The sequence below is a fragment of the Anguilla anguilla genome, chromosome 17 (genome assembly GCF_013347855.1).
Source record: "Anguilla anguilla isolate fAngAng1 chromosome 17, fAngAng1.pri, whole genome shotgun sequence".
NCBI lineage: Eukaryota > Metazoa > Chordata > Actinopteri > Anguilliformes > Anguillidae > Anguilla > Anguilla anguilla.
The window spans coordinates 11221716-11235335 of NC_049217.1; the positions used below are offsets into that span (position 1 = coordinate 11221716).

At 41.8% G+C, this 13620-nt stretch overlaps 1 protein-coding gene across 2 annotated transcripts in view; it reads left to right on the forward strand.

The window, feature by feature from the left end:
• The first annotated feature begins 3183 nt into the window (after positions 1-3183).
• LOC118216704 (protein kinase C beta type) overlaps positions 3184-13620 on the forward strand; it is an 85141-nt gene continuing 74704 nt past the window's right edge. The window contains exons 1-2 of one of the 2 annotated variants that reach the window (XM_035398114.1): positions 3184-3601; positions 4030-4061. In XM_035398114.1, coding sequence (XP_035254005.1) covers positions 3429-3601; positions 4030-4061 — 205 coding nt within the window. In that variant the 5' untranslated portion in view covers positions 3184-3428. The remainder of the gene's footprint in view (positions 3602-4029; positions 4062-13620) is intronic. The other variant, XM_035398115.1, reaches the window with a different exon arrangement.

Genomic DNA, 13620 nt, shown 5'->3' on the forward strand with positions numbered 1-13620 from the left:
CAACGTACAATAAGTGCATGCCGAAGGTCATTGGAACAACTACAAAAGACAGGTCCGATTAGGTAGGCTGCTATACTCATTTTGTAAGTTATTCATAGCCATGAACACATTAAGTCCTGTTCACACAGTAAACATTACTCTCTGACCTAGCCTATGCCAAGTAAAACTAGGATAGTATAGGATACAACAACAAGATAATGATACAAAGTACAATATAAGTGCTGGATGGAGGTACATGTAACAAGAAAGTGGCTCAGGAGGTAGATGTGTAATATGAAAGTACTATAGGAACAAAGTAGAGGGATTTAAGTGATAAAAATGATCCCAGATTTTGAGTGCCCTGCAGAGTGGTCATAGTTAGTTAGTCCAAGTATAGTCTGAAGAGATGAGTCTTCAGACCACACACGCACACATACGGGGTGGCATAAGGCCAAACATCTCAACAGCTTTCATAACGGTTATCTTTGCATGCGCAACAATGTGTTCAGTAAGTGGGCATGACTGGTTGCAGGGTTAAATACAGCAGGTCTGGGGTCTGAAGGATATCCACCGAAAATGAGCAGAGTGAGACAACAAATCCATTTCAGCTCATGTATGGTGAGTGTTCTGGCACAAAATGGCTACTGTGCTACATGTTGGTGGCGGTTCAGGTGACCCCACCCCTTCACTCCATGAAAAGCGCTGTATAAATACAACCCAATTATGGTGCTTTCTTCTTCTTCTTCTTCTTATCATCACAGATGTTGTACAAAATGTACTATCATAGATTTTGTACAACAGTTATACTTAGTAGCTGGATTCTGTAAGCAGAACATGGGGATGGTTTTACTTCTCAATTATTTGAGGAATATTTTTTTTCATTCAGAAGAGATGGTAATGCATGGAGTGTCTTTCCAGGACATGGAGTCGATGCAGAGACATTTGGGTCATTAGAGGCCCAGTGCTAGAGGGGTGAACTGTAAAAACTGGGTTTCTAGAACTTTACTGTATAAATAATGGTAGCAATATGTTAAGCATACGGTCGCAGGCTGTATATCTAACAAATGTGTTTCACCATGAATAATTATTTGCATTTCAACGGTTTACAATTTTGTACCTTAGAACTTACTTATTTAACAGTTTACCGTTGAATTCACTGACTCTTTTTATAGTGCAGAGAACCAAAATGTGACCCTGAATCAGCAATGTAGCCTGCTAAAGGATTGTTATAAAGGCCCACAACCACATAGTTAAGTCAGAATTTGAAATCTGTCCATTAATATTAAAAAGGAAACGAGCAATGAAAACCTTAACATTTTACCTTTACGTTCAACCATGTACATAAACAGGGAAACAACCAACACACTAACAAGATAACAGATAATCATAATATTTTAGTTTATTGGAAAAAATAAATCTTCAGTTGAGCTGCACATCATTCATGAAGTGGGACCACAAGTGGTCTATGGGCCACTGATGACAGCTCTAGATTGGTAGAAAAATTCCCAGCCTAGAGGGACTGAATGACCTGTTCTCATCATCAAACATTCTCATGTTCTTGTACTGCGTTTTGGCAGGAGAACTGGGCTGCATTCCACACTCACTCATACATTGGTTGCTGCATGCTGATCCAGGATCAGTGATCTGTGAGTGAGCACACAGTGGGATTGGTTGAGCACTGACTGGAGGTCAGTAAAGAACTGAGGAAGTTCAGGGAGCAAAGAGAGCAAACTGGAACATGGCCTTGGAATCCATATGACCGGCAGAACATTGGCTATGGGTTGTTTAGATTCACACATGTACTGTGTTTTTTCAGGAGCTAAAGCATGAAGGTGTTTTGTAATCAAACCAATGAGTACAGTCAGAATTTGTTTTTTATTTTTTATTTTTTATTTAAAAAAAATTTAATTTCCTAAAGAATGCCTTCACCATGGAGCAGGTTGGAGAACTATCTGAAGATGCCTAAGGTTAGTTTACTAAGTGTACTATAATAATAATAATAATAATAATAATAATAATAATAATAATAATAACTTGTGGGGGGTGCTGGAGCCTATCTCAGCATGCATTGGGCGAGTGGCAGGAATACACAATGGACAGCCCGCCAAACTATTGCAGGTCACATTCACCATTCACTCACACACTCATACCTATGGGCAATTTAGAGTCACCAATTAGCCTATCTGCATATCTTTGTACTGTGGGAGGAAACAGGAGTACCCAGAGGAAGCCCACATGGACATGGGGAGAACATGATTATGATGATAATAATAATAATAATGCAGTACTGTATAATGGTAAATGGACTGCATTTATATAGCACTTTTATCCAAAGCGCTTTACAATTGATGCCTCTCATTTGCCAGAGCAGTTAGGGGTTAGGTGTCTTGCTCAAAGACACTTCGACATGCCCAGGGCGGGGTTTGAACCGGCAACCCTTCGACTGCCAGACAATCGGTCTTACCTCCTGAGCTATGTCGCCCCAGTAATGGTTGGGGAACTGAGCTTCTGACTTAAAAGTCAGAGGTTCAAATGCAAGATGTTGTACTCTTGCACCTGACATGTTCCAGTGAAATATTCTGTCACATAAATGGATACTATGTGAAAACATCACCTCTATGAATAGGGCGAGTCTACTAAGCAATAATAATAATGACATTATTTACAGCCCTTCAATTGGGCTCTGGTCTTTTTAATGTCATTAAAAAGATTGGGTAATATGGTCTTGCTTGTTGGAGTGACGCCATATTAAAAAACATTTTGAGCATCTGCTCAATATAACTGAATTCTCAAATCTGAGGAGAGAACAGTGCACTACATCCTGATATCAGAATGTAATGGGTTCTAGTCCCAGGTTGGGGCACTGCCATAGCAACAGCTGCATCTGTAGAACGGCTGCATGGACGGACAGTTAGTAAACGCCATACAAACCAAGCTGCCATGGCAACATAATTTAGTAAGCAATAAAATACTCGGAAATCCAGCTCCTCGTGTAAATACATGACTATATGGTCTTGCAAATACGTATAGATTCAGTGCATGTTCATTTCGTACAACTGTTTGCTTCTCTTTATAGCCTATACATGGAAAATCTTTCACCTTGTAATTTTACGCATTTTGGCAACCGATCTGTCACTCGCGGTTTTGCTCGGGCTTTTATTTGCTTCACTAGAACACTTGAACTGTTCAATGCCAGAACAGAGCTATAAAAGAAAAGGTGAGAGGCGGAGTTTCGTAACATCACATGTCAGATCTAGTAGGATAGCGGTGCGCTCCCAGCCTGACTGCTCACTGTACCGGTGGAAACAGCAGGGTAGCGCGCGAGGAGGGAAAGCGGCCGCTCAGTGCCGTTAACTACAGAGTCCAAGATCTGCAAGTAGACTCTCGTTGCGAACTGAGTCACAGCAAGAAAAGCCTAAAACTTTTTTGTATCGCTTCCGTATTTCAAAATGGCTGACCCTGTGCGAGAGAACAACGACGAAGAAGGGGGCGAGCGTATGAGGGGTTTCGCAAGACAAGGTGCCCTCAGACAGAAGAATGTGCACGAGGTGAAAAACCACAAGTTCATCGCGCGCTTCTTCAAGCAGCCGACTTTCTGCAGCCACTGCACGGACTTCATCTGGTAAGCCTAGGAGTCAACTTGACGTAAACTTCATGGATGCACGATTGTCATGGGAACCGATGGAAGAGAAAACTGATTCTGTAACTACCTAGACGATGTTAGCAAATGTCGATACAGAAGGCACCATTTAGACTTGCTGAGGTTTTTCCTAAACCACTTGTGGACCCAAATCGGAATTTCAGCCTCTCGCATGGACTGGCATTGTGTATATAGGGTCCCAAACAGAAGCGTTTCGAGGAACGTGTACATGCAAGTTATTAACAGGCTCAATTATGCGTTGCTTTAGCAAGTGCATTAAAGAGCAACGTCTTGGATAGTAGGAAATCGTTTCAATGATTAGCCACATCGCTGTAATTGAGCAGATAAGGGAACTCACATGCGCCGTAATATTTGTAGCTAATGTCTGATTATCCATTCATTTTTTTCAGGGGGTTCGGTAAGCAAGGATTTCAGTGTCAAGGTAGGTCATATTTAAATGGTGATTATTGTCTCAACAGATTTTCTTACAATAACTATGTACCTACAAACAAAACTAAGTAAAATTATACATTAAAAATTTGACAGGAATTTGATATAAACCTGTCACGCCTTTTATAAGGATTGATGCGCATTTTCAGTTGGCCATTTACGTAATGATTTGGAAATCATCAAAATAAATATTTTAACGTTGCTGAAATTATTGTTCTTTGAACGATCGATTGTTGTAAGCATTTCCGTAGGCTATATGAGTGCTTTTTTGCCACCGTGCGTGCGCATCGTACGTGGACTCAAAGCACAGTTTCCAGGTCATCGCTCTGCAAGATACGTTGTTGTTGGGGAAAAGAGCAGGTAAAATCAAGATTTTTAAATCAACCGTATGAACTAAAACATTTGACAAGTGTAAATGATTGGTAGATGTGTTATTTACATCGCCAAGCGAGGTAGAACGCACGTTACAGTTTTGGAAATATTACTTTGAGTGCGTTTTAAAGAGAGAATAAGCTTGTTTCACCCATCATTTCACTATACAAAAGTCCCAGTAAATAGACAAAGATAATTTTTAATTTTTAAACGGCGCCAATGTCTTTCTACGGATTAACTAACCTGAGGGGAGATCTGTTGCTCATGTAAAAAGAGTCGCCGCGCTGTATTTCTTATTGCCTATTTTAAAGAGGCAAACATATTTGAAATAGAACAATTGGAAGTTAAATGATCTCATTTGTTTCGTTAGGGTTGAGTTTATTTTATTCATGCGAGTTCGAGGTGCACTATTATCTCTAGTTGAGTGAAGGTCCTCGGCAACTTGTTTGAGAGCACATTTTAGGTTGGTTGTGTGCGATTGGAGTTGCGTAGGACTACAGGACTACAGCCGGGTCACGATCAGTTGGGTCATTATTTTGCTAGATTGACAGCATAGTTTTGAAAACCACGTAGAACAAACGCACAGTTATATGGTGGACCAATAAACGAATTGTGAACTTCGACGGCACTTTCTGCGATTTTATTCAGTCGTAGAACGTGTCAGCAATCTGGGAAATTCTGTCAAGTGAGATGTTGAGCATTAGTACAGAAAACGAGTTTTAATTTGGTAACTGAATTGGGATTGATTGCGGTTAAACTTGAGAACGCGAAAGTGTTCATCTGTATTTTCTTGTGAAATTCAGTATTTCTTTGAGATGATCAGCTTTGGAGTGGACTTGAATGTCAGCAGTATCGGGATTGGGAAATGTAACAAAGCCATGCAACCTTACTTCCATGGCAGTTGGTTAACATGCCATATTCCTGAAGGGCAGGTGTTTCCGCCGGGCGGCTGCAAAAAAGACCTTAAACACGCTGTTTGATAAAACCAGTGTGCGGTAGTCTTATTTTTAGCTCTGGGTAAATAATTCAAAATACGTTTTCAAATTCCGAAATGCATACTTTCATTCTATTTACACCCCTGCGGCTGTTCAAAGATGGAATATAGGCCACGTTGACAACATCTCTGTGCCAAACAGCCGGGGTTGCCTGGCTAATTTCAAAAACCAAGACTGCTTTGCCTCGAGGTAACCTATTTGCCAAAGACAAAACTATGATGTCACAAAATCAAAATAAAAAGAAGACAGAAATGCTGTAATGTGATTCTTACTAAAAACGAAGTCATTACGGAAGCATAATGGTAGTAGGCTACTACTGAGTAGAATTATAATCTGTCTTTGGCACGGAAATACTCTAGAGCCTTCTTGCCATCAATTGTTGGTATTTTAAAACGTATTTAAAGTTTTAAAATAAAAAAGAGGCAAAATGATAGATTATTTTCTGTAACACGATTCAGAAGTGGGAAAAAAAAATCAGTGACAGTTCAGGTGATTTAGCTGAGAAGGACCACTGTCAAGGCTGGTACTATGACCTTTAAACTTATATTGATTAGGTTATATATATATATATATATATATATATATATATATATATATATATATATATATATATATATATATATATATATATATATATATATATATATATTAATATCCTCATGTATTTAAAAAAGACAATCATCAGTTTTTAAAATACATTTTAAAAACATATTTATTTAATATGTTTTTGAACACTTGTACTCAGATTCCTACATCTCTGCCAGCTTGTAACTGAAGTGGAGAACAGGCTTGTGTACAAATTAGCATGATTATGATTCTAAGGTACTATGTTTTGGGGGGCCTCACTTGGACTGGTTACAATGAGGATTAATAGTTTTTTCGTAGCCTACTGTGTAATGACTGTAAAAATGTATGTGTAATGATTTATGGTTAACATTGATACTGGACAACTGAGCTGCAAGTTAAATATTTGTTTTGAATGGATTGGGATCTGTACTGTTTCCTTTTGCTGTCCTGTGGTAAACAAGAGACCGGTTACATGTAGATATGCTCTTGTACTCCATATTTATTTTAAAAAAAACAATTTCTTTACAGGCAAGTGGACTGCTTCCAATGTTGCACTTTTGCAGAATTATAGTAATTTTACTCTGAAGCACTTATTTTAAAATGGTGTCAGCACATTGGGCCTAACCCTGATTTGAGTAACTTTAATGATTTTTACACATTCCCAGCATAGCGTGACTTCAGGGCACCTGAGATGTCCGCATACTCGCTTCCCATCCATCCATCTATACCCGCTTATCCTGGGCAGGGTCCCCCGGGGGGGGGGGGGTGCCGGAGCCTATCCCAACATGCATTGGGCGAGAGGCAGGAATACACCCTGGACAGGCCTCCAACCTGTTGCAGGACACACGCACCATTCACTCACCGGCATACTCACTTGAGGTTGACAGTTGCTTAAATGCTGGAAATGGCTGGTCCATGCTGAGTCTCACTCAGAATAAATGAACTTTCCACCCATGGAAAATGTGAATATGTCTGGGATTCCCATTCTGTTGCATTTTCTTTGATAAAACAAAGCCAGCATAAGAAGCCTTCCCTTTTCAATTTGTTTGTGCGTTCACCCCCTTCTGTATTGGCCCCCTTCTTAACAAAAGCCTGAGAATGTAGAACATTTTCAAGGTGTGTACTAAAAAAGTTGCGGTTTGTTGGTTACAAAGGAGAAACAATGCATGTCCTTTCATTCTTTGGAAGACCAAATGTGACTAAATTAAATTAATAAATTAATAATGAAATGTATAAATAAGCAATGGAATAGATATTGAAATAAATAATTTATACATTTTATTTATTTCATGATGTTTTTATTTCCGCAGGACAGCAGATTGGCTGTTGTATTAATTTATATGTGTATTTATTGCAAGGTGTATTTATTTATTCCATTATCAATTTATTTATTTTATTGCTTATTTATTTAATTATCAATTTTTACATTTCTTTTTCATTTATTTATTTCATCATCATTTTATTTATTTAATTTAGTCACATTTGGTCTTCTGCACCATGCAAGTCTAACAAACTACACATCGTTAGATTTCATTCGATAAAATTAGTTTCTGTCATCACTATAATAGCTCCCCATTGGGTGACTGTACAGTGATAGAGCATATATAGGAACTGGAGAGGCAAGAGGAGTCACAAGGTGCAGAAGCCAATATGGTGTCCAGTGCGCCACAGCTCTCCATTTCCCCATAAGCTATAATGGAGAAACTCCTGCCTTTTTCTATCACTGTTCACAGTCATATTGTCCACCCAGTTATACCTGAAATGCACTTAAGAATAAGAATCAATGCATGATTTTACTTGACACGATTCTATAATGAAGTTATAGGCAAGTTATTTTATTCATTATACATCAACACTGGACTCTGGTTGGCCAACATATGACTCAACATATGACTTTGATTAGAGGAACTCCCACAACTGATGAATAGCCTACAAGATGAGCACAGCCACAGATCAGAAATGCATACTTGAATGCCGTGGTAGCTAAAGTTAACACTACCAACTGCCTTGTAAGGGGAATCCCTGATATGAACCCTCTGGAATAATTGGACAACTACTGGACACAAATGTTACTGGCATCCCATTAAGTAGCTTATGTAGCCAGTTAGCTCATCATAATGTGTTTAATGTTATATATTCATGACTATTGTGCTGTTACTTAGAATTACCAAGCTCAGATATTAGTTTTATAACATTTTGCAACTACACAGCTGCTTAGCTCAAGTTACAGGGATTCACGTATTACTGCTAACATACACTATTTAACGTCTGCCTAATTAGCTTGTTTTCTTATACATTTTCCTTAGAAGCAGTTACACCAAGTACCTTTTTGAGTTAAATTTTCATGTAGCTACCCTGGCTGTCATGTAAGTTCAGGACTCAACTTGAGTGAAACTAAAATAAACAGTTTTTGCGAGGAGCTTGTGCAGTAGTCTAACTGAAGAGTTGCCACCATAACCATAGCCTGTGAGTTCAGTGGACCAGGAAGTTCAGCGGGCCTGACCCGGGGGACCAGAATTGCCATTTTCTGTGAAGCTCGCCATGTCCAGTGGTTACTCGAGGTATTGCAGTTTGGCGATTTCCCCAATTGAACTTCATTCAAAACTACGAATTAGCCTTGGCTAAATTAAATGACTTAAATGACAGCACATTGAAGCTAAAAAAAATAAAATTCTTCACACTGAACTAATTACTCTGCAGGTGCCTTTTTTTCTGAGCGCCACAGAAGAGGATATAAGATTTCTTCCATTCTAATTTGGTCTGCAGGATTTACGTCACAGTGGTCGCACCTGCACACACAGGCACACCCGCGCATGAACGAGCATGAGGCTGTGATTGACTCATCAGTGCTAACAGACGTTGAACTGAGAGAGTTGCCGGCGCAGAACCGATGTAGCAGAATATGTTGCGTATTAAACCTTGACCCTTGACCTAGGACTACATGAATCCATCGTCAATATTGTTTTGATTATGTGGTTATTTTGATATTGCTACCAATGGCCTAGTGTTATTAAAATAGTATTGGTTGCAGTATTTCTATCTTTGCATGATGATGGTACTGATGATGAGAGAGAGTAATCACATATGAAAAATAAATAGTCCAACATAAATAAATCACGAGAATATGTGTGACATTTTAACTTGTGTTCATATTATTCATTTGAAGATGAAACTACATTGCCATTATATGTTATTTGATATTGGTTGGATCCATTTCATCAGTGTTGCTTGTAAAACCATTGCTGTTCAATAGGATAGCCCTAAGTATTCAACCTTTTCCTGCAAAGACTTCATAGATAATTGCATTTATGCCTCAAGACAGGATTCATTTTTGGAATTCAGTGGAATACACCTTTTCACAAGACGCCCCCCCCCCCCCCCCCCCCCCCCAAATGCACTGCTATTTTATCCCTTTTAAAGTTAAATTCAGAGTCAAGTGGGCACATTTCGAGGCAGGATCCCTTTGAGAATTGCTGCTGTTAAGTTTTGTGGTGTGAACGTGAGCGTGGATCAGCTGTGAGAGAACGTGGCATTACGCCACATTGGTCACATGGTGTTTTTTTTAACCTCTCCAAAGCACGTTAAACAAACAGATAATCCTGTTGCTCACTTTCCCTGCACCCCCCCCCCCCCCAAAAAAAAATGTGCTGTTTTTACGAGAACAAATTGCAATTTGGCCATTTATTCGTTGATACAGAGCGATTTACAGTAAATGAATTCAGCTGAGATTGTTGAGAAGAAACGGCAAGTCACTGTCATTGCAAGTAAAATCGCTTCAGAAGTAACTGGAGAACTGGTCTTGTGTGATTCAAAAATACAAAAAATAAGTGCATTTTTTTAAACATGGAATTGTGATAGCCTGGTCAAATTTTGTAATTCAGGTGACATCTGACAGGGGCTGTCTTTGTGGAGAGTGCTTGACCTCCACAGGGTCACCACCGTCTCTTTTGATGATTAATGCTGTGGCGCTGGGGAGGGAGTGGAGAGTTACAAGTGTTGTGTATTATTTGGTGCGCAAGATTCACATGAATAGTCTGGAAATTGTCAGTGCGGCATGGGCTCTCAACCGTGGTGCCGGAAAGTGCAGTGTCTGCTGTGTTTCTTTCCTTTTGGTCATTCCACATGAAACGCATCAGGAAAATAATGCAAAATTCCATAAATGCACCCTCTGTTCAACAGTATGTTGTTCATCAGGCACAAAAGAAATCGTGTTTTTACGGATATTCTAAAATAGTTTTGACAAATTTTGTATGTAAGTTTGACTAGGGCAGTTCAGTTTCAGTGCTTTGCTCCTTAAGGGTGCAGTGGCACTCAAACTGTCATGCTGGTGGTCTAATACCAGTTCCTTTTTTCACCCTGATGTTCTTCACGGCTGGTGGACACTGAGACTGTGTCGGAGGAGGTGGTAACTTCTTTGGTGGTGGCAGCTGGAGAGGGGGGGGGAAATTGTTCAAGACTCAAATTGCTGCACTTGTGCACCTGGAGTGGCAGCGGACGGCTCTCCAAATGCAGTAAGGAGGCGGAATTGTGGCTCGCCTTCCTCTCCTTGAGGGGCGCGGTAATTGGCGGTCGTGGCGGGTCAGCAGAGCTCTGCGGGCTCCTGCCGCTCCGGGGGTGACGAGGGCCCGGTTCTGATTGGCTTAACTGTGTCGGTTTTCATTGGAGGAGGGCTTGATCGGGTCACGTTAAGTCTTTTTGATGAAGCGCCTTAAAGCTGTGGGTTCCTCAAGTGCAGGGGGTGTAAAATGGACCAATGAGGAAAAAGGAGAGCGTTGAATATGTTAAATACTCCCAAACAGACCTAGCGGCACAACGGCCATTCCCTCCGACGAAGCTAATTGTCGGGAATAGATATCACCATTAAAGATGGTAAAACAATGCAAAGATTATATGCATTAAAATAATGAATAAGATGGGAAAACAATATGAAAGGTGGTGGGTTTTTGTTCTTCCAGGGAAAAACCGAAATGAGCAGTGTGTTTGCCTGCGATAGGGCAGCTCAGCCCAGCAGGGTGTGTGTGTGTATCTGTGTGTTCAGGATGTGTGTGTGGGAGCACTGTGCTGAGTGTGGGAGGTTTATTTATGCACAAGTGGGTGATTCAGGAGAATGGGAGCCAGCAGTGTGTGTGTGTGTGTGTGAAAGAGAGTGTGTATGCTCGTGTGTGTATGTGTGTGTGTGAGAGAAAGAGAGAGAGAGAGAGTGTATGTGTGTGCGTGTGTATGCGTGTACCTGTCTATGCATGTGTACATGTGCGTGCTTGTATATTTTTTAAAATATGTATGTTTATGTATATATGTGTATGAGTTTATATCTGTGATTGTGTGCACATGCATGTATGTGTTTCTTCAAGTATGGGTTTGTTTATGTGTGTGTATTTTTTGTGTTAGTGTGTAAATGTGTGCATGCTTGTGTGCGTGTGTGTGTATGGGTATGTGTGAGAGAGAATGCATGCAAGTAGGTGTAAGTATGTCTGTGAGTGCAAAGATGTGTGTGTATAAAGCCTATACTTAAGGTGTGTCTGTGTGCACGTGTGTGTGTGTGTGTGTGTGTGTGTGTGTAACATCAGTGTAAGTGGCAGGCTTTTGGTGGACACTGATGTTTAATGGTAACTAGTTTCTCACATTAGGCCTTGGGTGGCCTTTAAGTTTCCTGCAGTGACCATAGGTGGATGTAGACGGCCTGCATACAGTCTGCATGCTGTGATATCTCAAGCCCATTAAGATAATAAATATCCTCATTTTAAACCCGTCACCCCCTCCCCTGCCACCAGTCGGTCCAACTGAACCGCAGAGGAATTGTAGGACCAAGACCAAATATTTCCTTCTTTCTAAATGAATGAACATGGCAGATGCTCTTTTTTTCAGTCTGACTTACTGAAGGCAGCTACGGATACGCTGAAAGCGCATGGCGGCAGCGGTAAGATCCCCGCCAGCCCGAGCGCAGGATGGCTGGTGTGCGAGCGCAGGATGGCCGCTGTGCGAGCGCAGGATGGCTGCTGTGCGAGCGCAGGATGGCCGGTGTGCGAGCGCAGGATGGCCGCTGTGCGAGCGCAGGATGACTGCTGTGCGAGCACAGGATGGCCGCTGTGCGAGCACAGGATGGCCGCTGTGCGAGCGCAGGATGGCCGCTGTGCGAGCGCAGAATGGCCGGTGTGCGAGCGCAGGATGGCCGCAGCCCGAGCGCAGGATGGCCGCTGTGCGAGCGCAGGATGGCCGCTGTGCGAGCGCAGGATGGCCGCTGTGCGAGCGCAGGATGGCCGCTGTGCGAGCGCAGGATGGCCGGTGCCCGAGCGCAGGATGGCCGCTGTGCGAGCGCAGGATGGCCGCTGTGCGAGCGCAGGATGGCCGCTGTGCGAGCGCAGGATGGGCCGCTGTGCGAGCGCAGGGACGAATGCTCGGCGGAGAGCGGCGTTATGTAAGCGTGCGCCGGTCGCTCGCGCAGCACCCGCCGCACCGGTGAGTCTCAGGCTGCGGCTCACCTGCGTCACGGCAAAGTGCAAACGGGAGCCTGAAGCTGATCTTTTGTGCCAGACATCACGGAACACGCCGATTTAACGTTTTCCTCCGTCGCCCTTTCATGTAAAGAAAAGTTAAATATAAACCGATCCCACGATATCGGTATCTGATTGGACCGTTTATACACCCCCCCCCACCCCCACCCCCCCGCGTGATGCAATGTGCGTATGCTGATTTTTGAAGGTTGTGAGCTTTTTTGAAGATCCTATAAATAAAACATGTTCCTTAGGAATGAGAACTGGGATTTTGAAGGGTGGGGGGTGATGGGTGGGTGGGTGTCGGGAGGGGAGCGGAGATCTGTGCTACTGAAAATGCAGATATATAAAACAGATATCATAAGGAAATGACTCATGGTGATGATGAATTTACAAGCAAGTATTCCCATATGAGCAAATCATATGTGGTGAGATAAGGAAAAGAGAAAGATCCTAACTAAAAAAGATTAGTTATTTGAATGTATGTAAAAATATGTAAATTATTTCTACCGCAATCTGCATTCTTTTGCTTGTATTACATAACAAATTTTAGCATACATGCATAGAATTACACGGAGAAAGAAGCAACAGTTGACACAAACCATTTTAATGATCTCGTGAGTGCTTTATGTTGGCGGTTCGGGGCAGTTTGTTGGGTTAGCAAGCTGCTGCGTTCGGAAAAGTACTTGAGGCAGGAGGTGGTTGAGGGAGCTAATGGAGAAAGATGTCATCTCGTTGCCAGGAGACGGCTGAGAACGTTGGAGATCAATACTCCAGGATTCCATGCCGCCCAGCTGGTTCGTTGCTGTGTTTCTGCCAGTGACGGTACGCCAAGGACCCCCGTCCTCCTGTAGGGGAGGGGGACGGGGCCGGAGCAGTGCAGCGTGGGAGCTTTCTCTCCAAACTTCAGCTGGTCGCCTCTCAATCACAACGGCCTGGCCATGTACAAATGCCTTGTGTACTCTCAATTAATTGCAGCCAGTGCTTCATTTTTACAATGCTGTACAATCATTCTTTTACAGTATTAAGGTTATTTTGAAATATTTTCTTAATTTTTTCCAGAAGTCTTCCTCATATTTTCCTGTTTTACTTCTATGAACATTGAATGGCTGCATCCTATCATTAA